Source organism: Oncorhynchus mykiss, chromosome 6 (genome assembly GCF_013265735.2).
Source record: "Oncorhynchus mykiss isolate Arlee chromosome 6, USDA_OmykA_1.1, whole genome shotgun sequence".
NCBI classification, from domain to species: Eukaryota; Metazoa; Chordata; class Actinopteri; order Salmoniformes; family Salmonidae; genus Oncorhynchus; species Oncorhynchus mykiss.
The window spans coordinates 46569547-46597043 of record NC_048570.1 but is presented as its reverse complement, the minus strand read 5'-3'; the positions used below and the strand labels follow the sequence as shown (position 1 = coordinate 46597043).

General features: G+C 40.9%; 1 protein-coding gene across 5 annotated transcripts in view; it reads right to left on the bottom strand.

The window, feature by feature from the left end:
• The window catches only part of msh3 (mutS homolog 3 (E. coli)), a 134028-nt gene extending 111919 nt beyond the window's left edge, over positions 1–22109 (bottom strand). For 3 of the 5 annotated variants that reach the window (XM_021606650.2, XM_021606651.2, XM_021606652.2), the window contains exons 1-8: positions 20522–20820; positions 20156–20270; positions 17211–17542; positions 16504–16743; positions 16241–16357; positions 15844–15961; positions 15534–15670; positions 10694–10860 (exon numbers count right to left, since the gene is read on the bottom strand). In XM_021606650.2, the coding sequence (XP_021462325.2) occupies positions 10694–10860; positions 15534–15670; positions 15844–15961; positions 16241–16357; positions 16504–16743; positions 17211–17542; positions 20156–20270; positions 20522–20713 (1418 nt within the window). In that variant the 5' untranslated portion in view covers positions 20714–20820. Of the gene's footprint in view, positions 1–10693; positions 10861–15533; positions 15671–15843; positions 15962–16240; positions 16358–16503; positions 16744–17210; positions 17543–20155; positions 20271–20521; positions 20821–21970 lie in introns of those variants that run through there. The other 2 variants (XM_036980257.1, XM_036980256.1) reach the window with 2 other exon arrangements.
• Between the last annotated feature and the right edge of the window lie 5388 nt (positions 22110–27497).

The following is a 27497-nucleotide window of genomic DNA, read 5'->3' as shown; positions in this document are numbered from 1 at the left end:
CAAAGTTTGGTAGCAGAATGTCTGTAAAATCTCACTGTTTTTTTGTGTGAACATGTTTTCCCAAAATTCTGTTAAATAAGATTAAAATATGTCTGCAGAAAAAATGGGGTGTCAGCTATGACATGACACCTTGAGTTTAAAAAAAAATAACAATAATCGGACCAACCGAAAAATGTATGTAAACGACTTCAACATCCATGGACATCTGGTGTCAGTCAGTGGGTGAGGATGCTGGTTACAGTAAATGGAAAGAGATGGGGCTCATAAGTAGGTGTCAATAAGAGCTGGGAGCGGTGACATTAATTGGAGAGAGAGAAGAAAGAGAAAAGGGCGAGGGGTTGACCACCAGACAACAGAAAGAAAAGTTATTAACTGAACATAACAGTATTCCAGCGGAAGGGAGAACATTAGCAGGTGACCCAACTGTGGTTTGTGACTATTATGATTCCGCACTGTAGCCAAATCAATTGCTAAATTGACGTTAATGACTTTTCTGAAATTCTGTTACAGATTTGGTAACAGAATTTTGTTTTAAATCAATTAATAAAGTAAATTGATATCTGTACAAACACTATAACTAATTGATTGGTCTACCTTTACATGTTACTTCTTTGAACTTTCATTATCCTCCCTCCAAATGCTGTATTATAGAAATGTTAAAATATCTTATAGATATGTTGATTTTTGGTAAGAGAAGGCCATGTTACCGAAAAAATAACCGAAACTAAATATACACTGCCTTCAGAAATAATTTTTACTCCTTGACTTATTCCACATTTTGTTGTTACAGCGTGAATTCCAAAGAAACGGTTGACAGTGAGAGGACGTTTCTTTAGTTTATTTGGAATTCAGGCTGTAATGTTTATTTTCAGCAAACTTAACATGTGTAAATATTTGGATGAACATAAGATTCAAAAACTGAGACATAAACTGTACAAGTTCCACAGACATGTGACTAAGAAAAATGGAATAATGTGTCCCTGAACAAAGGGGGGGTCAAAATCAAAAGTCAGTATCTGGTGTGGCAACCAGCTGCATTAAGTACTGCAGTGCATCTCCTCCTTATACAGCTGCTGTGAGATGTTACCCCACTCTTCCACCAAGGCACCTGCAAGTTCCCGGACATTTCTGGGGGGAATGGCCCTAGCCCTCACCCTCCCATCCAACAGGTCCCAGACATGCTCAATGGGATCGAGATCCGGGCTCTTCACTGGCCATGGCAGAACACTAACATTCCTGTCGTGAAGGAAATCACACACAGAACGAACAGTATGGCTGGTGGCATTGTCATGTCAGGAAGATCCTGCAGGAAGGGTACCACATGAGGGAGGAGGATGTCTTCCCTGTAATGCACAGTGTTGAGATTGCCTGCAATGACAACAAGCTCAGTCCGATGATGCTGTGACACACCGCCCCTGACTATGACGGACCCTCCACCTCGATCCCGCTCCAGAGTACAGGCCTCGGTGTAATGCTCATTCTTTCGACGATAAACGCGAATCCGACCATCACCCCTGGTGAGACAAAACCGCGACTCGTCAGTGAAGAGCACTTTTTGCCAGTCCTGTCTGGTCCAGCGATGGTGACTTTGTTGCCGATGATGTCTGGTGAGGACCTGCATTACAACAGGCCTACAAGCCCATCAGCCTATTGCGGACAGTCTGAGCACTGATGGAGGGATTGTGTGTTCCTGGTGTAACTCGGGCAGTTGTTGTTGCCATCTTGTACCTGTCCCGCAAGTGTGATGTTCGGATGTACCGATCCTGTGCAGGTTACACGTGGTCTGCCACTGCGAGGACGATCAGCTGTCCGTCCTGTCTCCCTGTAGCGCTGTCTTAGGCGTCTCACAGTACGGACATTGCAATTTATTGCCCTGGCCACATCTGCAGTCCTCATACCTGCTTGCAGCATGCCTAAGGCACATTCACGCAGATGAGCAGGGACTCTGGGCATCTTTCTTTTGGTGTTTTTCAGAGTCAGTAGAAAGGCCTCTTTAATATCCTTTTTTAATAGTTTTAATTGCCTACCGTCTGTAGCATGTTAGTGTCTTAACGACCGTTCCACAGGTGCATGTTCATTAATTGTTTATGGGTCATTGAACAAACATGGGAAACAGTGTTTAAAACCCTTACAATGAAGATCTGTGAAGTTATTTGGATGTTTACAAATTATCTTTGAAAGACAGGGTCCTGAAAAAGGGACGTTTCTTTTTTTGCTGAGTTTAGATTAAATATATATTTTTCTCACCCATCTACACACAATACCCCATAATGATGAAGTGAAAACACGTTTTTAGAAATGTTTACACATTTATTGAAAATGAAATATCTAATTTACATAACTTATTCACACCCAAGTCAATACTCTGCAGAAGCACGTTTGGCAGCGATTACAGCTGTGAGTCTTTCTGGGTAAGACTAAGAGCTTTCCACACCTGGATTGTGCAACATTTGACGATTATTATTCTCTAAATTCTTACAGCTCTGTCAAAGTGGTTGTGGTTCAGTTCTAGACAACCATTTTTAGGTCTTGCCATAGATTTTCAAGTAGAATTAAGTCAAAACTGTAACTCGGCCACTCAGGAACCATCACGGTCTTCTTGATAAGAAACTCCAGTGTAGATTTGGCTTTGTGTCCTAGGTTATTGTCCTGCTGAAAGGTGAATTACTCTCCCAGTGTCTCCACAGTCTTTAATGATTACAAGCATACCTATAACATGATGCAGCCACCACTATGCTTGAAAATATGGAGGGGGAAAGGGAATCGGAGAGGTGCGGGGGGCTGCCTTAAATCAACATCCAGGTCTTCGGTGGTACTCAGTAATGTGTTGTATTGGATTTGCCCTAAACATAACACTTTCTATTCAGGACAAAAAGTTAATTGCTTCGCCACATTTTTTGCAATAAGGCACTAAAGTAATACTGCAAAGAGGATGCATGTTTTGGAATGTCTTTATTATGTACAGGCTTCCTTCTTTTCCCTCTGTCAATTAGGTTAGTATTGTGGAGTAACTACAATGTTATTGATCCATCCTCAGTTTTCTCCTATCACAGCCATTAATTAAACTCTGTTTTAAAGTCACCATTGGCCTGAAGGTGAAATCCCTGAATTGTTTCCGTCCTCTCCAGCAACTGAGTTAGGAAGGACGGCTGTATCTTTGGAGTGACTGGGTGTATTGATACACCATCCAAAGTGTAATTAAGTACTTCACCATGCTCGAAGGGATATTCATTGTCAGTTTTTTTTATTTTACCCATCGACCAGAAGATGCCCTTCTTTGCAAGGCATTGGAAAACCTCCCTGGTCTTTGTGGTTGAATCTGTGTTTGAAATTCCCTGCTCGACCTTACAGATAAGTGTGTGTGGAGTACAAAAATTAGGTAGTCATTCAAAAATCATGTCAAACACTATTATTGCACAGAGAGTGAGTCCATGCAATTTATTATGTGACTTGTTAAGCACATTTTTTACTCCTGACCTAATTTAGACTTGTCATAAAAGGGGTTGAATATGTATTGATTCAAGACATTTAAGCTTTTCATTTTTTATTCATTTGCAAAAAAAAAAAAAAAAAAAACATAATTCCTCTTTGACATTATGGGGTGTATAGGCCAGTGACAACAAAATGCAAATTGTATAACTTTTTTTATTCTGGCTGTAAGAAAACAAAATGTGGAGGGAAAAAAAACAAGTGTTGTACATCAAAACATTTGTGTTTTGATGTACTTCTAAAACCTTTTAATACTTTTTCTGGTAGATGTTTTCTAAGAGCCCCTTTTCCACCTGTTTGACAAGAAATCAAAGCCTGCTTATTCCACATTTTTGGGATGGACACTTTTTGAGAGATGAAAATATGCCTAGGGCTGTGGCAGTCATGAAATTATGTCAGCCGGTGATTGTCAAGCAAATAACTGCCCGTCTCACGGTAATTGCATAAAACGGTAATGACATAAAACGTTAATTAGCATAAACACATTTAGCATCTCCTGATTACCACACACCTACAAGTCACTGATGCAGACCTTTGGAACATCTACATTTTAAAATGTCTAGTAAATCAATTTAATATAGCCTACACCATCACAATAAATCCCGTATTTACTTTGGACAGGTCTAAAGAAACATATGAAGAATGTAGTCTATTTCAGAAGAACAAAAAAGCATACTCTGAGTTGTCCTTATGTTAATATAGACTCTTAAGGGGTCTAACACAGTCTACGCAAACACCTGCATTTTGGAACGGAGGAGACTGGTACTTCCGAGAACACAAACACCTGCATCTTTCATAGCGAGCTAGCGAGGGACTGGGAAAGAGGGGAGGAGAACAGTATAGGCAGGTCTGCCCACAGACAGACAGAGTTAGAACTGTGCACTAGGCCTAAATATCGATAATCAAAAGCTGCATTTCACAATAGAATGCTGTATCTGGCAATTTCTTGGTTTACAATGTCTTGCAATTTCAGTACAGCAGGGCCCATCATCAATGAATAGGCTAGGATATTCTACACACAACAGGCCGAAGACTGAACACCCACTCGCATCAGTAGCGAAGGGCAGGCGAGCCAGCGCGAGGGAGAGAGAGGGGGCAGGCAGAAAGAATGTCTTAGTATTCTGTATTTCGCAATGTCTTGTTTTGCATGCCTCGCAAATTCACCAAGGTAGCCTACAGCTCGCCTTTTCCTTTCTGGTTTTACTTAAATTACACAATTATCCCCAGGCCTTTATAGGCTACCGTTAAGTTAGCCTATAACATGAAAATAATATTTTGTGATAACTGCACTGTGATTTTAATTTTGTGGGGGGAATTCTTTTTTTTTTTAGAATAAATGTTTTTCACGAAGGAATTTTGTTAAGGATCCGAACATCACTTAAAAGTTAGTTCAAACCCCTAGTGTAAAGCCCTTTATCTTTCATTTGACATGCTCCTATGAACTTGACATGTTGGTGCACATGGAAATGACCTTATTGCTTCATTATAATGTGTCATAATGCTCTATAAGTTAAGCAATATAACTAACATAACCCTTCAAATAAAATATTATTTGTTTTACTGAAACTTCAATGTCTGTCAACATCATACAGTACCCATATTTTGCTTGTGCCTGACAAGTATTTATTCCTATGAAAGTCTCTCTCTCTCTCTCTCCTGTGATTTCAAGGACTCTGTGGCTTTGTCATCTCTTGCTGTTTCCAAGACAACCAAAGCAAACACGTGGCAGAGAGAGAGAGCGAGAGAGATGGAGGATTCTCTTTAACAGCAACACACTCCACAAACAGACAACCAATTGAACCATTGCAACGAAGAACCATATATTAGTCTGTAGGATTCAATTGTTGAAAACACAGACGAAGCAGCATGCCTCCAGCTGACTTCCATTCTAGCTAGAGATGGTTATAAAATACCAGCTATAGACAGGCCCTTCAACACCATCACACCCCTGGGTAGACCTGATCACTATGATCAATAGCCAATACACTCAGCCATTCCAAATAATCAATCTCACACACCAATGGTTCTGATCAACCTGTATGTAGAACATAGACCTTACCGTGAAATGGTTACAAGCCCTTAACCAACAACGCCGTTCAAGAAAGAGTTAAGAAATGTGTACTAAATAAACTAAAGTAAAACATTTAATAAAAAGTAACAATAACAAGGCTACAGTTGAAATTGGAAGTTTACATACACCTTAGCCAAATACATTTAAACTCAATTTTTCACAATTCCTGACATTTATTCCTAGTAACAATTCCCATCTTAGGTCAGTTAGGATCACCACTTTATTTTAAGAATGTGAAATGTCAGAATAATAGTAGACAATTATTTATTTCAGCTTTTAATTTCTTTCATCACATTTCCAGTGGGTCAGAAGTTTACATACACTCAATTAGTATTTGGTAGCATTGCCTTTAAATTGTTTAACTTGGGTCAAACATTTCAAGTAGCTTTCCACAAGCTTCCCACACTGAATTTTGGCCAGACTGACGAGTTTCAGAAGAAAGTCTTTGTTTCTGGCCATTCAAACCCACAAATACTGATGCTCCAGATACTCAACTAGTCTAAAGAAGGCCAGTTTGATTGCTTCTTTAAATCAGGACAACAGTTTCCAGCTGTGCTAACATAATTGCAAAAGGGTTTTCTAATGATTAAAATTAAAATCTATTCCTTTTCTTTCTATCCTAAAAAACACCCTAGTCCTTAGCAATGACAAGCATTACCCAAAACATGACGCAGCCATCACTATGCTTTAAAAATATGAAGAGTTTTTTTGCCCCAAACAGAACACTGTATTCAGGTCAAAAAGTTTTTGCAATAAGACACTAAAGTACTACTTCAATCAGGATGCAAGGTTTGGATTTTTTGTATTCTGTACAGGCTTCCTTCTTCTCACTGTAATTCAGGTTAGTATTGTGGAGTAACTACAATGTTGTTGATCCATCCTCCGTTTTCTCCTATCGCAGCCCTTCAACTCTGTAACTGTTATAAAGTCACCGTTGGCCTCATGGTGAAATCCCAGATCGGTTTCCTTCTTCTCCATCAACTGAGTTAGGAAGGATGCCTGTATCTTTGTAGTGACTGGGTGTATTGATACACCATCCAAAGTGTAATAAATAACATTACCATGCTCAAAGGGATATATTCATGGTCTACTTTTCTTATTTTTACCCATCTACCAATAAGTGCACATCTTTGCGAGGCATTGGAAAACCTCCCTGGTCTGTGGTTGAATCTGTGTTTGAAATTCACTGCTCGACTGAGGGACCTTACAGATAATTGTATGTGTGGGGTACGGAGATGAGGTAGTCATTCAAAAATTATGCTAAACACTATTATTGCTCACAGTGAATCCACGCAAGTGTTCTCACGGAAGTCCTGGAGTCACTCACCAGGAGTGGTAAGTACTGACGAAACTTGAAATCAACAAAATGAATTAGTGTTAGTGTGAATTAAATTGTCATGTTTGGATTGTTTCAAGAGTTCATGAAGAGCTATGAATGTTGATATGTTTCATTGTACTGTAAGTTCTATGGATTTTATTTCCAACTTTTTTTGTTTTGTTTTTTTTGGAAAGTTCAAAGACAAGCGACACAGGAATGCGCCAATATAATTTAGATAAGGTTTTTGAAGAGTAGATCCAAGAATGCGTGTGCTGTCATGCCTTTTGTTTGAATGTTTTGGGACATGCAAAGTGATGTTAGACTATGGGAGATACTGGGATTTTAGTGCTCTTGGAAGAATAAAAACTGGGTTTAAATCCAAATCTAATTTTATTTGTCACATGCGTCGAATACAGCAGGTGTACAGCAGGTTCACCTTACAGTGAAATGCTTATTTTACAAGCCCTTAACCAACAATGCAGTTAGAGAAACAAATACCAAAAAAAAAAAGTAAAAGTAAAAAGAACAAGTAATTAAAGAGCAGATGTTGGTCATGGTTTAAACACTGATCGTGGAGTCATTGGTAAACTGATCTACGTTTGTATATCATAGTGGTGAATTTTCTATGTTGTTAAGACTGACTATTTTGTATTATTTTTATCGTGAAGATTTCTGTTATGTACCATTTGCTATTTGTATTCTTATTGCGGAACTGTAATAAATCGGATTACTTTTAAATGTAGCTCTCACATTTGAGTAATATTTCTTGAATTATTATTTGGTGAAATGTCTAATGGTAAATGTTATTCACAACATACATAGCATATATACTTGGTCTCCAAATGTGCATTTCTGAGCTAAGGTTAACTCAATAACTTAATGCTCAGCCATTGATTGCAAGATATTAGCTCCTTGTTAGAAATCTATATTATTAAATTATTGCGCGCTCCAACGAGCGTCTGCGTTGCCAAGGGCTAAAATAGAATACACCCAAGTGCCATCTCCTCATTGGTTATACCCACGTGGGGTCAGACGAATGAGGTCAGTGGCAATAATGCACCTAATTTATGAAAGTTGCCAGTCGCAATATAAAGTCAAGAGGAGAAAAAGCCAAGAAAAAGGAGAGATGAATAGAAACGATTCGGATGACCGTTTTATGTGTGGATTAATTGGTGGAGTAGAGGACCTTGCGCATTTCAGGTAAAATAACAACTCAATGTTTATATCCCAGGACAAATTAGCTAGCAACAGCAAGCTGCCTAAATAGGACAAATTAGCTAGCTAGCTAAATGTCCATAAATGTTTAATGCTTTTGTTCCCAAATTAATATAATTGGTTCAGAGTTTGTTTTGATATTTTAACCTGCGTGTCGTGATCGCGTTTGGTGTGGGGGGGACAAAATACATACACCGTGCTTCTACAGCTGCATTGCTTGTTGTTTGGGGTTTTAGGCTGGGTTTCCGTACAGCACTTTGATATATCAGCTGATGTAAGAAGGGATATATAAATACATTTGATTTGATTCCGAGTGGTGACGCAAGGCTCGCAACCTTGGCATACCCACTGGATAGGATTACGGGCCTTATAGCGTTCACATGATAATGGAGTTAGATGGTATATCAAGAGTAGGATCATAGACCCCTACACTCATTCTCTGTCATCCTTAGACAAAGTGAATTCTCACTATTCTACAATTGTAACATGTTAAGCAAAAATGTTCTCCTGAACTTATTTAGGCTTGCCATAACAAAGGGGTTGAATACTTAATTTTCACCGTAACATTCACATGGGTAAGGTTGCAAAATTCCCAAAATTCCACCCGTGATTTCTGGAAAACCTCACAAGTCCAACACTGACATCAGTGTGTGCATTTGTATGGTTGCAAAATTCCTTTAACCTGGGAATTGGGGAAAGTTTTCCAGAAATCACAGGTGGAATTTTGCAAGCTGACAACACAGCTCTTAGCTCCCTCAGTAGATGCCTACTGGAGAACTTATTTGTATTGCTTTTAATCTTTTTAATGAATTTATCTTATTAAAACTTTGTTCTAGCTAGCTATTTGTGTAGGTAGCTATCAAGTAAACCCAATGATGTGAATATTACAGTGAAAATGTTAAGGGTCTTACATTTTAGCAGAGTGAAAGACTTCACACAGCACCTACATTGGAACCCTCCCAGGATCTCATTAACTGGGCACTTGACAGCCATGTGACAACCACACAGAGACCGTTACTAAGGGGCCTCTCTGGCTAGCCCACCCCAGAGACAAGTTAACGTTAGTAGCACCCAGAGATGCTAAAACACATGTCATCATGCAGAAGATGATATACACACAATATAGGGCGCCCGAGTGGCGCAGCGGTCTAAGGCACTGCATTTCAGTGCTAGAGGCGTCACTACAGACCATGGCTCGATTCAAGGCAACCAGCCGTGATTGGGAGTCCCATAGGGCGGCGCACAATTGGCCCAGGATCGTCTGGGTTAGGCGATCATTGTAAATAAGAATTTGTTCTTAACTGACTTGCCTAGTTAAATAAAGATTAAATAAAATAATTAAACACACCAGGCTAACCATATAAAACAACTTTCAGACAACGCACATGAAATTCACAAGGTCAGGAGAATGTGACATCTGCTTTTTGACACACACACACACACACACACACACACACCCTCTTCAACAGAGGAGAGGGCAGAGGAGATCAGGTTAAGAGATTCACACAAACATGGCAGAATGGAATAAGAGAGAAAGCTGTGAAAGAAATAGAGAAGTCAGAAAATGAGAACAAAGAAAATGGAAGAGGGAAAAAAATGAGTATTAATGAAAAATGATTGAAAGATGAGGGAGAAAGGGACAGAATGAGAGAAAGAATAGAGATGACAACAGGTGGGAAGTTGGTCAGAAGAGTGTGAATAGAAAGGGAAAGGGATGGGAGAGAAGGAAAGTTAAGAGTGCAGAAGACATTCCTGCATCCTGCAGCCACTCACTCATAAATGACATCACCCAGAGACCATCAGCAGTGAGGAGTAAATCTTTACATCAGGGCTGCCCAATCTTGTCCCTGGAGTGTTACCCCCTGGTACGTTTTCACTCCAACCCCAGTTGTAAGTAAACCGATTTGCTTATGAACCAGCTATCAGAATCAGGTGTGCTAGATTAGGGTTGGAGCAAAACCCAGGAGAGCCTGACATTACCTTCTCCTCAGTGTTCACAGTCACTTAGAGAACGTACAACACAATGTTTGCTTGTTCACATCCCCTCATGAATTTAAAAAGGAATTGACTGGTGTAAGAAATGTAGTGGAAACTCATGCTTACAGAACAATGACTTTAAATTAACTCTGGGTTAAAGGGTAGATCATAGGAGAGCACCGTATCTCCCTCACTCGCTCTCTCTGACAGATGTTTACTTCCCCCTAGTGTTCAGCACCTAGCACTGCCACCCAGTCAGAGATGGCACAACTGCAGAGGTTGTGCCCTAGGCTGGTCTAGCGGGAAACACCACCACCTGTAGTACACATGCACAACCCCAACGTGGGTTTGAATCCCAGCCCCCTCACTATTCTGAATCTCCCTCCCTCTCATTGCATGCTATAAAATGAAAATACTTTAATATATGCAGAGGTCAGAGCAGAATCAGGTTGTGTAAGAGGTCAAATGTATTCATGTCTATTTTCCAAACCAGCCAGAAACTAGGCTGTTGTTGATGTCCCAGTCTATTTGGGAGATGCATCACCTTTGCTTTTGTAGAAAACAAAAGCTTTTAGTGCTCTTCAGCAGTCTGAGGAGAATGAGACGTCAGGGTTAGAGGTTACCTGGCGGTGACGATGCTCTGCAGCAGTCGGTGGGAGGAGTCTGAGAGGTCAGAGGGCACCAGGATCTCTGCAGGGTTGACCTTTAAGACTCGCCCCTCCAGCTCACAACGCGTTGAGCCGTCCACAAAACAATCCAACAGCACGTCACCTGTACTGGGCTGCACCGCCTAACACACACATACAAACACACAGCAATTTGCCAGTCACTATTGGCCCGATTCAGACTTAGGAAAGATATACATTTCCTATGCACACCTTTCCTACGCACTTCTTAGTAGTTGGTATTCAGACTTACAGTATCTTACAGTAATGCACTCTGGAAGTGTGGCTCTCTGGCACACAATGAATACATTTATTTAAACCGCTGAAAATCTCTATCTATCTATGTCTCCATTTCAGCACCAATTGGTAGATTAAATTATCTACAAGATCAGAATATTTTTTTTAGGGTTAGGAAAGTATGTATGGATAATGAAAAATAGTTTACAAAGCCTTTACATACAAAATATATTGATGAATTTAAAAAAAAAAGTGGTTAAATCCATAAAATATTGGAAAGTGAGAAGAGTGCGCTATAGGGGTTGAATAATAGTCCTATAAATCTACCCTATTCCTCAATAATCATGGAACTGTAATGACAACGGTCCAGTCCTTGTGAACCGTGCACCAAGCTACAGGTATAAACTGCTAAGTGTGGTCTGAGTTAAATAATGATTCAAATAGGCTGCAGGTACCAAATTATTGCACTACTTTAGCCTAATATTATCCACTATTGATAGCGACCCTCAGGAACAACTACACAGACAGAGGAAAGAAAGGTAAATGGAATGGAATAGAAAAACAGAGCCTTTATGCAGAAATGAAAACGGTGGTTTGATTAATTCTGAAAGCTTCCATATTCAGTTCATCAAATGGTAAAATTGGAAGTAATATACACTATCATTATAATATGGAGAATAGTATGATCAAATATACCCTAATTACCCTCAGTGATCATGAAACTGTGCGATGACAAGTGCCAAGTCTTGCGCCAAGTTCAAAGCAATGGTTTAATAAGCTTACTGTACATGTCGCAATTTATTTTTACTATAATTTGTAATTGGCCTTCATAAAATAGTATCCACTATTACTTGACCCTCAATAACAATAACAGGACAGCGTTTACTGAAGAAACAAATACATTTAGGCTAAGTCAAACAAAGGAATGGAATTCTATGAATGTAAGGAAAGGAAACAAACACTACATTATTAAATATTTATTACTTATGGTCGCTACCGATAGTGGCTAATAATATTTAACTTATAGCCTACAAATTGAAGATAACTAGGGCTGGGAATTAACAGGGACCTCGCGATACGTATTGCGATTCGAAACTGTGATTTGAGGTTCCAAACATATCGCTCACCATATGTCTGAGCAGAGGGACAAGAGTGAGCCATGAGAAAATAAGTTGTGACCAGTCATGGAAATAAGTGCTGTAAACAAATTGGCTCCCTATTTCTCATCACTGCCTATATAGGCCATACCATTAAAATTCGGCATAATGGCACAGCATTTCATACTTCACTGAGAAAAGGGGCATACCCATCATGTCAAATCTAAATTGTATTTGTCACATGCGCCGAATACAACAGGTGTAGACATTAAAGGAAAACCCTTACTTAGCAAGCCAACAATACAGTTAAGAAAAATACTTTTTTTTTTTGTTTTATCAATGAAAATAAGAAATAATTAAAACCTCTACAGGATCGGTGGGTCCCCCCACGGGACGGTTGAGCTAACGTAGGCTAATGAGATTAGCATAGGTTGACTGGAGTCTGACAATTTTTATGGCTGACACCGCCTGGTATAGAGGTCCTGGATAACAGGAAGCCTTTGTAGTGCCTTGCGGTCGGAGGCCGAGCACTTGCCATACCAGGTAGTGATGCAACCAGTCAGGATGCTCTCGATGGTGCAGCTGTAGAACCTTTTGAGGATCTGAGGACACATGCCAAATATTTTCAGTCTCCTGAGGGAGAAAATGATTTGTCGTCATGGTGTGCTTGGACCATGTTAATTTGTTGGTGATGTGGACACCAAGGAACTTGAAGCTCTCAACCTGATCCACTGCAGCCCCATAGATGAGAATGGGGCCATACTCGGTTCTCCTTCTCCTGTAGTCCACAATCATCACCTTTGTCTTGATCACATTGAGGGAGAGGTTGTTGCCCTGGCACCACAAGGCCTGGTCTCTGACCTCCTTCCAAAATGTCTCGTCGTTGTCTACCACTGTTGTCTTAGGCAAACTTGATGGTGTTGGAGTCGTGCCTGGCCATGCAATTATGAGTGAACAGGGAGTACAGGAGGGGACCCCATGTTAAGGATCAGCGTGGTGGATGTGTTGTTACCTACCCTCACCACCTGGGGGCGGCCCGTCAGAAAGTTTAGTATTCAGTTGCAGAGGGAGGTGTTTAGTCCCAGGGTCCTTAGCTCATTGATGAGCTTTGAGGGCACTATGTTGTTGAACGCTTAGCTGTAGTCAATGAATAGCACAGTTGTCCAGAACAGCTGGTGCTGTCATGCATGTTTCAGTGTTACTTGCCTCGAAGCGAGCATAGAAGTAATTTAGCTTGTCCGTTAGGCTTGTATCACTGGGCAGCTCTCGGCTCTACTACATCCAAGCGTTGGAGCCGGTGTTGTATGATTCGATCTTAATCCTATATTGACGCTTTGCCTGTTTGATGGTTCGTCGGAGGGCATAGCGAGATTTCTCATAAAACTTCCAGGTTAGAGTCACGCTCCTTGAAAGTGGCAGCTCTACCCTTCAGCTTAGTGCCAGCATCAGTGGTGCTGGTGGTAGGTAGAAAGCTATGAAAATAACAGATGAAAAACTCTTGGTAGATCATGTGGTCTACAGCTTATCATTAGAAACCCTACCTCAGGCAAACAAAAACTTGAAACTTCCTTAGATATCGTGCACCAAAAATGCACCGAAAATGGCTGTCAATGATAGCAATAGTCAACAATGAACTTGACAGGGTTTAAAAAAAATTGAAAAATAAATGTACACTACCGTTCAAAAGTTTGGGGTCACTTAGAAATGTCCTTGTTTTTGAAAGTAAAGTACATTTTTTTTGTCCCATAAAATAACACCAAATTGATCAGAAATACATTGTAGACATTGTTCATGTTGTAAATGACTATTGTAGCTAGAAACATCTGATTTTTAATGGAATATCTACATAGGCCCATTATCAGCAACCACTCCTGTGTTCCAATGGCATGTTGTGTTAGCTAATCCAATTAGCCAAAAGGCTAATTGATCATTAGAAAACCCTTTTGCAATTATGTTAGCACAGCTAAAAAGTGTTGTTCTGATTAAAGAAGCAATAAAACTGGCCTTTTTTAAACTTGTTGAGTATCTGGAGCATCAACATTTGTGGGTTCGATTAAAGGCTCAAAATGTCCAGAAACAAAGTGCTTTCTTCTGAAACCTGTTAGTCTATTCTTGTTCTAAGAAATTAAGACTATTCCATGTGAGAAATGGCCAAGAAACTTTAGATGTCGTACAATGCTGTGCTTCCTTCACAGAACAGCGCAAACAGGCTCTAATCAGAATAGAAAGAGTGGGATGCCCCGGTCCACTTGCTCAGTAGTGCACAAGTACATTAGTGTCTAGTTTGAGAAACAGACGCCTCAAAAGTCCTCAACTGGCAACTTCATTAAATAGTACCCGCATAACACCAGTCTCAACGTCAACAGTGAAGAGGCGACTCTGGGTTGCTGGCCTTCTAGGCAGAGTTGAAAGAAAGAAAAAAAGAAGCCATATCTCAGACTGACCAAGAAAAATTAAGATGGGCAAAACAACTGTTCTATCTTGCCAATGCAGTGTAACCTGCCAGCTGTATGTTAATCATGTCTTCGTTCAGCCACGACTTGGTGAAATATAAGATATGACAGTTATTGATGTCCAGTTGGTAGGATATACATGCTTTGAGCTTGTCCCAATTTATTTTTGAGCGATTGTAAGTTGGCCAGTAGTACGGATGGCAAGGGCAGATTACCCACTTTTCGGCAGATCCTCACAAGGCACTCCAATCTCTTTCCCCGTTATCTTTTCTGTTTCTTTCTCCTGCAAATGACGGGATGAGGGCCTGTTCGGGTGTCTGGAGTAAATCCCTCTCGTCGGACTCATTAAAGAGAAATACTTCATCCAGTTCAAGGTGAGTAATCGCTGTTTTGATTTCCGGAAGCTATTTTCGGCCATAAGAGACAGTAGTAGCAACATTATGTACAAAATAAAAGTTAGAGAAAATGCAAAAAAAAAAAAAAAAAAAAAAAAAAAAAACGAACAAAATAGAACGGTTGGTTAAGAGCCCATGAAACGGCAGCAATCCTCTCCAGCGCCGTCTTCGAGCATAAAGAATACATGTTGATATGCTTTTCCATTTCCTACCGTGACTGGTTTGACATTAATATCCAGTGATAAGGTAAAATAGATCTAAAACAATTGTTATTTGGCCTATACACATACACAATCACCTTATCCAAACTGATTACGCATTTACCTAGTACGCATTTACCTAGTACGCATTTACCTAGGTCTTATCAATTTAAAAATGACAGTGCATGGAGTATGCTGTTATTTCTATCGTTAAAAAAAAAATGAAGTAAATGCTTTTTCCACTTGGAACCGGTAGGTTCGCGCGACTTTATTAATGGTTTCCGCGTGCATAAAGAATAAGCTTATAGAGAGAAAAGTGCGTAAAATGGGGAATGAAGTTCCATTTACGTGCACATAACTCGGGTCTGAATTACCCCACATTGAGCCCATGTGCGTACAATTGAGTGTGTACTCACCACCAGCCCAATGGTTAGTTGTTTTCTGGGTTTATCCCAGGTCTCACTGAGACAGAGCAGGTAGCTCTCTGGAGGATCTGTCACCACATCACACTCCCCCTCCTCCACATCAACCAGACTATGCACTGGGTTGACGTCTGATACCCAGGGTCAAGGGTCAATAAGCACACTATAGTGGGCTGAAGTCATCACACACAGGAGGACACTACTGCAGCTGTGCGCAGTTGACTACTCTTATGCCCGGTCCATAAATACACCTGTATGGATATGGTGAAAAACACAACACACACACCAGCATATGTAAGGATACCCTCCCCCACCAGTGTAGACTTTGTGTAGAGAGCGCTGAGTTGGCGGGTGAACAAAGTGTTCTTATTGGCTCCGGAGGCCTTAATGGCCGACGTCTCTGTCTGCTTCACCACGCCCACCTGAGGTGAGAACCAATCACAGTCAATCAAACGTAAATCAGACACACTAACATCTGTCATCACTGACAAATAATTATGTTGCTTCCTAAATTAATAATTAATCTGTGGCAGACAATAACATCACACATAAACAAAGTCTATGGTGACATTTAACAGTTGTATGCCTAAAACATTTCACATTGCATTACTTAAAATACTCTGTCTGCCCTTTGACTTCGATAATGAGTTGCAACAGTAATGGGCCTGACTGGAGAACCTTGAATCTGCCCTGTTCCACACCTTGTAGCCCTGGGAGACAAGGCGTCGTACGTGAACATACAAGCGGTGTGTGGGAATGCTACACGTCATGAAGTTATGGTCCAGGTGACAGAAGATGTTCAGCTGCTTCGCTGCTTTCTACACACACACAAACCAGTGACAGATGTTTAGCTCCCTTGCTGCGATCTACATACACACATTGATTAACACACATCAGGAAGTTATAGTCCAGGTGACAGAAGATGTTCAGCTTCTTCGCCGCTCTACACACACACGCCTCTCACCTCTGCGTCCTCTCCAAAGAACCTGTACTTGTATCCACACTCCACAGCCAATAGAGCGTCTTTATGTTGCTCTTTAATCTGCAGGTACTGCTGCTCCAGAGGAGTGTACCCACTCTTAGAGATCCCACAGGGGGCACTGGTCACAGAGACTTCACCCCCTACTCCTGGAGGAGTCTTCATTACACCCCCCCTTCTTCTTCTTCCTTCTCCTGGCTTGGCAAACTGAATGAGGCTGAGAGCCTAGGAAGGATCACAACAATAAAGTTTCCATTTAAAGCTGCAATATGTAACTTTTTGGGTGACATGACCAAATTCACATAGAAATGTGTTATAGATGTGGCATTCTCATTGAAAGCAAGTAAGAAGCGTTAGATCTGTTATATATGTGTACTATTGCTATGCTTCCTGTTCTTAAGTTTAATTTTTGCATCTTTTACTTTTGGTTTTGTACAGCAGCTTCAAACAGCTGAAAATACAATATTTTTGGTTATGGAGAACATACTTCACAGCAGTGTAGCTGGTACAATGACTCTTTACACTATACTTGCTTCTTTTGCCACAAACTGAAATTAAGCAAACTATTCAAATTTTAGCAACTAGTTAATGCCGGAGCGATTTTTACATAGTGCAACTTTAACATACAGTTTCAAACTCACAGAATACAATTAATTAGGAGAAAATCAAAGAGAAAGGTGATGATCTCCTACCTGTTTTTTGGATGATGGCTCTGGACTCCGCCACTCCTCTTCTTCGCTTTTCTGTCTCTCTTTATCACCAGTCATTTCTCTGTGGGCCACAGCCTCCCTACCTCCTACATCCCCAGGCCCATGACCTCCATGAGCACACCCATCGCCTACATCACCAGGCCTACCACCTGCATCCTCAGGCCCACCATCTGCATCCTCAGACCCGCCACCCGCATTCCCGGGCCCAAGAGGGCCTCTGCCTTGGGGCTCACTAGGACAGACGAAGCCCTTCAGTCTCTCCAGGGTGGAAGAGGAGAGGCTGCCTGCCCCTCGAGAGGAGGGGGCCCTGATTTCTGATAGGAAAAAGGGATAAGAGTTTAAATGAAAACTGGTAGTGGCTGTGTAAACAAACCCAAAGTGTGGATTGCAGGCAAATTGAATTATTTCAAAGTAAGTACATATTTATACACTCTCCTTCAAGGTAAATCATTTTCTGATTTGGATCAACATTTTCAGGGGGGTGCCTACTCTAATTCTGAGTGTGGACTAGACAAGCCTCCACTCTCTAATTTGAATCTTCCAAAATAGTTAACAGCTCCTTTACATGTCAGAATGTTGAATAAACTTAATTTGAAGTTAGTCTACCTAGTGTCCACTGATTTCATCCTTATATTGTTGGAAATCTGAAATAAAATATCCACAGGAAAGTATTATTAATCGCACTTCAAAATTAGTGTTTCTGTGCGTGGCTCTCACAGCTTGTTCGTTAATCATGTGCACACGCAAGTACATGCACGGATACACGTGCACAACGTAAGTACATGCACACGATGCACGCATACCTACCAAGCTCTTGTAGGTGTTTATATGGTTTTGCCCATGTGCCAGGAGATTGAAATCTCAACGGCAGTACCAGTGTTTTGAAATGTCGGTTTATAATACTTTCCTGTGGATAGTTTGTATAAGGACTAGAGGTCGACCGATAATGATTTTTCAACGCAGATACCGATTATTGGAGGACCAAAAAAGACGATACCGATTAAAATCGGCCAATTTTTTTTATTTGTTAAAAAAAAACATTTTTTTTTTAAGATTTTACCTTTATTTAACTAGGCAAGTCAGTTAAGAACAAATTCTTAATTTCAATGATGGCCTAGGAACAGTGGGTTAATTGCCTGTTCAGGGGCAGAACGACAGATTTGTACCTTGTCAGCTCGGGGGTTTGAACTTGCAACCTTCCGTGGGGCGACGCACAATTGGCCTAGCGTCGTCCGGGTTAGGGAGGGTTTGGCCGGTAAGGGAAATCCTTGTCTCATCGCGCACCAGTGACTACTGTGGCGAGCCGGGCGCAGTGCGCGCTAACCAAGGTTGCCAGGTGCACGGTGTTTCCTCCGACACATTGGTGCGGCTGGCTTCCGGGTTGGATGGCGCTGTGTTAAGAAGCAGTACGCCCGTACGGGAGTTGTAGCGATGAGGCAAGATAGTAGCTACTAAACAATTGGATACCACGAAATTGGGGAGAATAAGGGGTAAAAAATGTAAAAATAAATAAAATATGAATCTCTCAAGAAATAAGTATCTCACTGTTGCCGCCTGTTATAGACCACCCTCAGCTCCCAGCAGTGCCCTGGACACCATATGTGAATTGATTGCCCCGTATCTATCTTCAGAGTTCGTTCTGTTAGGTGACCTAAACTGGGACATGCTAAACACCCCGGCCGTCCTACAATCTAAGCTAGATGCCCTCAATCTCACACAAATCAAGGTACCCACCAGGTACAACCCTAAATCCGTAAACATGGGCACCCTCATAGATATTATCCTGACCAACCTGCCCTCCAAATACACCTCTGCTGTTTTCAATCAGGATCTCAGCAATCACTGCCTTATTGCCTGCATCCGCTATGGGTCTGTGGTCAAAGACCACCACTCATCACTGTCAAACGCTCCCTAAAACAGTTCTGTGATCAGGCCTTTCTAATCAACCTGGCCCAGGTATCCTAGAAGGATATTGACCTCATCCCGTCAGTAGAGGACGCCTGGTCATTCTTTAAAAGTAATTTCCTCACCACCTTAAAAAAGCATGCCCCTTTCAAGAAATGTAGAACTAAGAACAGATATTTCCCCTGGTTCACTCCAGACCCGACTGCCCTCGACCAGCACAAAAACATCCTGTGGCCGACTGCACTAGCATCGAATAGTCCCCGCGATATGCAACTTTTCAGGGAAGTCAGGAACCAATACACACAGTCGGTCAGGAAAGCAAAGACTAGCTTTCTCAAACAGAAATTTGCAACCTGTAGCTCTAACTCCAAAAGGTTTTGGGACACTAAAGTCCATGGAGAATAAGAGCACCTCCTCCCAGCTGCCCACAGCACTTTAGAAAGAGAGGGTCCAGATTGTCTAGCCAAGCTGATTTGTACGCGTCCAGGTTCTGCAGCTCTTTCAGAACATCTGCTATCTGGTTTTGGGTGAAGGAGAAGCTGGGGAGGCTTGGGCAAGTAGCTGCGGCGCTAAATATAATTTTTTTCTATTGTGTTATTGAATGTATGTTTGTTTATTACATGTGTAATGCTGTGTTTTTGTCGCACTGCTTTGCTTTATCTTGGCCAGGTCGCAGTTGTAAATGAGAACTTGTTCTCAACTGGACTACCTAGTTAAGTAAAAGTGAAATAAAATATTAAAAAATAAAAACATTCCAAGTAATTATATTGCTTTGTTTCAGACTGAGACCTTGCTATCAAGTCTGATGTATTATGGTGCTTTCAAGACAACTCTGAAATCGGAACCTCTGATAAACGTATGCAAAGGAAAAAAAAGCGTGAAGCTTCCTATTGGTTGATTTTGATACTTTCCAAGTGGGGAAACTCAGTGCTCATCTTTCTCAACGAGTTTCCAAGTCAGAAATGTCAGCGTCTCCGGGTTCCGAGTTGTCTTGAACGCGGCATTTGGCTAGGGGTGCTCACCATCGACACGCCAGGATATGACCTCACAGTTCATGTCCTCCTTTTCCTGTCCATTATGGGCCAATTTGGCTCGTTTCAATAATGACCCACCATTATTATTCGGAGAATGCTTATGCTGCACAATACAGAGAACACAGAAGAGGGAAATAAAATACAACTTAATTCATAGTGTGCAACACAATACCATTGATATAGATGTGTGTGTGAGAGCGAACAAGTAACGTTAGCTAACAACAATAGTTACATGCAAAGTATAAAGCCATTGCTTTCTCAACTCTGTCATGCACTTTGGTTGAGCTATGTCTGAGTTAAATTCTTTATTTGTATACAGTTACACAATAACATTCGCACTGTCTGTGTCCTTACCTTTCCTCTAGGTCCTGGTTTCAGCCCAGCGCATAGCTCAACAGAGTTACCGATAATACCGGATTGAACGTTTCTGTCAGGGGCACTGCTGCTCAACCCGCCGAAATAGCTACTTATAGATGTCTGTGTAGTGCAGGACTTCTTGATTGATTTAGGCATTTTCACAGATAATTTGCGAATATAAAGTCTCATGCATAACGAAAAATTAATTGCATGCTTTGTTTCAGCTTTGATATTTGCGAATACGCGGGTCTCTTCCTCGCTTCTTCTTCTTTAAATTTGTAATTGCGGATGGCAATCAACTAAAAAGTGTATACAGCGCCACATATCGCCCACTGTTAAGGAGTGCGAATTCAGTACACTTTGTGAGACGAAAAAGGGAAGAAAAATTGCCCCAAGAGGCTGCTGGGTGCACCTGATAAGCCACCAATCACCCCTTTAAAAGGTGGAAACATCTTACCAATCACACAATTCATATGGTATCCCACTGGTGACGCCTCGTGTGTGTACCACACACTTATTTTCCACCATAATTTGCAAATAAATTTATTAAAAATCCTACAATGTGATTTTCTGGATTTTTTTTCTCATTTTGTCTGTCATAGTTGAAGTGTACCTATGATGAAAATTATAGACCTCTCATCATTTTAAGTGGGAGAACTTGCACAATTGGTGGCTGACTAAATACTTTTTTGCCCCACTGTACATGAAGTCATAAAATCTATACATGACGTCATAAAATCAAGTGCATCGAAACAATCTAAAATCAAAGGACCAGGTAAAATAGGACAGATAAAAAGAGGGGTGGGGGGGGGTGGGAAGAGGATACAAACACGGGTAGGGTTTGGTTTAAGGTGGTAGGCTACCCTGTTTAGGGTTATGTTTTGGTTTAAGGTGGTAGGGTTGGGAATAAGAGCTAAGGACCCCGGCACCCATTGTGGAATGGAGGGAGACAAGGAGACCAGCAGAGGAGGGGCGGGAGGGAGCATAGATCGGGAGAAGATCAGAGAGGTAGGTGGGTGCCAGGTTGTGGAGGGCTTTGTAGGTGAGAAGGAGTATTTTAAAGTTAATACAGTTGCACATGGAGCCAGGATTGATTTGTTCAGTTGTTCTGGTGCTGGTGTGGATTCTGGCTGCGGAGTTCAGAACCAGTTGGAAGTCTGTTGATGAGGTCGGTGGGGATCTGGTGAGGAGAGTGTTACACTAGTCTAGTCAGGAAGTAACCAAGGCATGGATGAGGGTTTCAGTGATGGAGTGTGACAGTGAGGGGTGGAGCCTGGAGATTTCTGAAGCACCAATATCTTTCAGCACCAGAATCACATCTCTATAATCACCATTGGAGCACTCCACAATAATATCACAATCTTCAGCGCTAAAGCCCATACAATGATCTTATCACCAATATATAGTTACTAGCTTTTACTTTAAATTAGAAACAGCAATACATACAAAGGTTTAGGAAGGCGTGCCCATGGAGAAGGAGAGCTGATCCCGGCTGGAGGTCATACTTTTACCATACTTACGATTCAACTACCATTACTGGAAGTTTGGTGTAAGTCACCTTCACTTCTCTTGTCCTCTCAAGGCAGGCCAACCTTTACAAATAATGGGAAACTTCTGACCACCGGGAAACACTGGAAATGTATAGGGAAAACCCCACCCACCAATAATGAGATGCACCTTGGCGCAATCACAGTTAGTCACACCAATAAAATGTGGGTTATTCTGTAATATTTATTTGGAGAATAATTTAAAAGTGATTTGTTTCATTACATAAAGCAATTTGTTTTCCAACATATTTAGAAAGAGGTTAAGCTACACATGACTAAGTCGTGTGACTAAGTCGCTTAAAAGTGTCAGCTTAATGGTGTGTATTATATATTATTAAATAATATTATATGTGGACTATAATATCTTTAGAATATTGATACAGTCATGAGTCACTTGCATTATTGTGTGTTTATAACCTACTGTGTCTGGCCTGTTAGTCAGTTGAATATCTGCTTAAATAGTGAAACAACATGGTGTGCTCGCCTTAGCTCTGTCACGGTAGAATTGTATCCCGTGGCGCGGGAGCAAGAGCACCCATTGTCTTGTACAGTGGTTCCTCCTTTAAAAGTTGCGACCTTACACAGACTTTACACAGCGAGATTTAGAGGTATCCAGGTATCCGGCTTCATTGCTCCAGACCACCACAAGGGGGAGTTAGAGCACTCATTATGCATTTGGTTCCCAAGGTTTTCATATGACCGAGTGGTTCCAATGACGAATTTGACACGAGCCATCGTCGCTGGTGACTTTCTTCAGCAAAGGAGGCTGACAAAACATTACGAGTGAAGCAAATGTAAGTAATTATAATGTCATAATGAGTCAAGCAAAAAATGTACAATTGAGAGGAATATGTTAGTTAATGTAGAGACAAACGATTGTGCATATTCTTTTGTCATAAAGTTAATTTACGAAAATCGCTATTTAGCAAGTTCGCTGACTAGCTAGCATTAGCCAGCTAGCTAGCTAGTGTTATGAGTATGAAATTGTCATTTGTGTTGTTTAATGTTTTAGAGACCCCTAAGAAAACCAGAAAACCGGGCTGTCGTCTTGTGAAACAGTGGATGTAAAGAATGTAGCTAAAGCATTTACTGCAAATTGAATGTACAATTGTGTTAGCTTGCCTTGCTTATATTTTCCATGCAATACAGCTGAAGTAACATAGCTAGCTAACTATTTATTTGCTTATTGTGTAGTGGAGGATAAAAATAACTTTATGCCTATGGAATTGTAGGCAATGGACCCTAAAACGTTTGGTATGAATATTAGTTCAGAACCTATGAACCTCACCTATGATAGTTGTTGTATCGACTTCAAGTATGAATAGCATTAATGAAGCCTATGGATTGTGTAGAATATAATAACTTTATTGTGCCAAGGATGCAAGTCCTATATACATGTACTGTAGTTATTACCACGCATGAGATCCCCACATTGTAGCCTGTACATTGAATATATTCACTGATCATGTACTCTTCCATAGCAAATAAAGGTGTGGTTCGGCGCACCTCAAGTGACCTCTCACCTATGATCATGCTGTGCTCTCTGTGTCAGCCAGTTCAGATGCAGGAGGGGTTCCCCAACACAGCTGATATAACTGTGTGTGTAGTCTCACCTGGTGTCCACACTAAGTGGAGTACTTTATCCTGAAAAACAGACACATGAGGACAAACAATAGAAGATAATGTCATTATTTGACTTTTACATTACCAGATCACAAATAAATACATAAATAACACTTGAAGCTTGATGATGACTTGATCATTTGAATACACCAGCAACAGCTGGTGAGGTGTCAGGTTCGCCTCTGTACTTAAAGGGAGATTATTCGAACTCTGTGAAATGCTGCAGATCTGCCCACAGATGAGTTAGGAACACATATCCCACACAGAAGAGGTGGATAGAATTCGACAGGTCAAGGTAGCCTTCTTCCTCCAAACTGCAGCAAATTGTAGTACTGACATGTCACAGCACTCCAAACATCTCCCCATAAGCGTTCCACTCTTAATAACAGAGAAATAAAAGGTTTTGTGGGGGGAGGAACCTGGTCCTGTGGTCTTCCTTCATGAATAGTGAACACTGAGGTGGGCCCGAGGTTATAGAAATGCAAGTTGTGTGTGCCTCTGTGAGTGGTTACTGACTGACGCAGACACCTATCAGAGTGTACCTGAAACATCTAAATATAGAGGGCTATGTGTCTCACCACTTGGTTATTGCAAGGCTAACCCCCAGTGAAATCAAGACATGTCAGCAACAGGGGCTTGATAGTCCAGTGAAAATGGCTGAGTGTTTATGTGGTATAAATCTGAAAATTAGCAGCTGACATCTTAAGGGTTTTTTAATTAATGCCTGTGAGACAGGTTCCATATAGAACAAGACAGGCAGAGATGGAGAAAAAGAACACAGAACAGCTTAATTACCTCTGGTTATGGACACTTTTGCCAGCAATAAAGCTTCCACGGCCTGTTCCTCGGACAGTGAACATCTGGCAAAATCTACATTTTAGACCCCTTGATCAGCTCGCACTCTGCAGTAAAGAAGATATCTTATTTTTTTTTAGATATGAAAACAATAACTGAGATATGACCATTCAATCTAAAGCGGCAGATGTCGCGGATACGTCAATAAAGAAAGCTTAACACCAGACTGGTATTGTGGTTGTTCATTATTTGATGGGAAATATGTATAGAAAATAATATACTTACCTTCCTTGAAAATCCATCTATACCGCCAAAGATGACAATGTTGTATCTTGAAAAAAAAGCATTGGAATTAAAAGTTAAATGTTTAACCTATTAACCAGGGGAACAGGAACAGAGTATTTTTGCAGAGCAATGCACTGAAACTAGATCATTCTGGCAATGATATCTGCACCATCTACACGCCGCAAAGACTCCCTAACTCTTTGCTATTGTACACGATGGCTTATTTCTTGAAGACTTCCTTTGACCATTCTAAAGCCCGCGTGGGGCATCCTTGCCTTAATGGCCCTGACTTTCTGGTCTAACCCTTCATCTAACGTATCAGAATAGCATTCCCTGACAGACAAATAGTATTCTTTCATCCTTCTGTAAAAAAAAGCTAACCGTTACACTGTCATGAAATATGATTATATATCGACTTTGAAACAAATAGGACATGGCCTGCCAAAGAGTTGCCATGAAAGAAAGTTAGATGAATTCAACTGAAAATGGCAAGAACAGGCGTTCATAGCTAAATGTTTTTGGTTATCTTGAGAATAATAATTGCATGATTTATCATTCAACAGTATGTATAGTATGTATCTATGTAATATAGTAGAATTAATGAACCGACACTGAATCGTAGGAGCTATGTAAAAGTTGGAAGGCAGAACGCCCAGTGCTGCTTACCTGAGATGCCATCACCACACAGTCCTTCGTAGGTGTCCGCTATGACTTCCTTTGTGTCGAAAAGAAAGGCTGAACAGTATGTATTGGTTGTAGCCAAACTGACAATCAAAATTAAATTGTAGTTTTGTTTTCAAATACATTTTTTTTTCTCAAAATATTTTTGGGGAATGAAATGCATAAAGTTTTGGACTCTATTACAAAATATTTGATTGCAAAAAAAATGTTTACTTTCAAGCCTCGTTTTTGCTTTCAGAACTATTATTTTTGATTGAACATTTAAAAAAAGTTTTGCTCTCGAGAAAAATACACAAATGTACCATAGCATGTAACAATTTGCCTGTGAATAAACAGACCTTCATACAGACACCTGCACCCTGTCCGATATAGAGATTAAATGTATTACATTTTGAGTTTGCATCCCAATAGAAAATGTTATATGTATCACAGAGGACAGAAATATAACAAAACCGCTTGACATGGAAACACCAGACTTTCGACATAAAAAAAAGAAAAGTTGAGTAATTATGAAAAATATAATTAACATTTCACCCATGAAGCCACTAAAGAGCGATTTGGTCATTTGACTGCAGAAAAGGGTTACCACCACTGCATCATGTACGGCAGGTAGCCTGGTGGTTAGAGTGTTGGGCCATTAACCAAAAAGTTGCTGGATCAAATCACCGAGCTGACAAGGTAAAAATCGGTTGTTCTGCCCCTGAGCAAGGCAGTTAACCCATTACTTGCTTATGACAGCCCCCCACACCTCTCTGATTCAGAGGAGTTGGGTTAAATGTGGAAGACACATTTCAGTTGAATGCATTTAGTTAAACAAGTGACTAGGTATCTCCCCCTTCCCTTTGGATGTGGTAACAGAGTTTGTATATGTGATCACTGCAGGATTTGAACAAGAAGATTTCCAAATATAGCTGTGAGCAGCAATGAACGGATGACAGAAATGAATGAACGGTTCACAGGATGACAGAAAGGATGCAAGATCAGTTGGATAACTAAGCTAACACTATTATGTACAGTGGTGGAAAAAGTACCCAATTGCCATACTTGAGTAAAAGTAAAGATACCTTAATAGAAAATTATGCAAGTAAAAGTGAAAGTCACTCACTAAAATACTACTTGAGTAAATGTCTAAAAGTAAACACAGAAAAAAAAGAAATGTCCTCTCACTGTCAACTGTGTTTATTTTCAGCAAACTTAACGTGTAAATATTTGTATGAACACAACAAGATTCAACAACTGAGACATAAACTGAACAAGTTCCACAGACATGTGACTAACATAAATGGAATAATGTGTCCCTGCCTGAACAAAGGGGGGGTCAAAATCCAAATTAACAGTCAGTATCTGGTGTGGCCACCAGCTGCATTAAGTACTGCAGTGCATCTCCTCCTCATGGACTGCACCAGATTTGCCAGTTCTTGCTGTGAGATGTTCCCCCAATCTTCCACCAAGGCACCTGCAAGTTCCCAGACATTTCTGGGGGGAATGGCCCTAGCCCTCACCCTCCCATCCAACAGGTCCCAGACATGCTCAATGGGATTGAGATCCGGGCTCTTTGCTGGCCATGGCAGAACACTGACATTCCCGTCTTGCAGCAAATCATGCACAGAACGAGCAGTATGGCTGGTGGCATTGCCATGCTGGAGGGTCATGTCAGGATGAGCCTGCAGGAAGGGTACCACATGAGGGATGAGGATGTCTTCCCTATAATGCACAGCGTTGTGATTGCCTGCAATGACAAAAAGCTCAGTCCAATGATGCTGTGACACACCGCCCCAGACCATGACAGACCCTCCACCTCCAAATCGATCCCGCTCCAGAGTACAGGCCTCGTGTAAATGCTCATTCCTTCGACGATAAACGCGAATCTGACCATCACCTCTTGTGAAACAAAACCGTAAGTTTTCAGAACCGTAAGTTGTCAGTCCTGTCTGGTCCAGCGATGGTGGGTTTGTTCCCATAGGCGACGTTGTTGCCGGTGATGTCTGGTGAGGACCTGCCTTTACAACAGGGCATCTTTCTTTTGGTATTTTTCAGAGTCA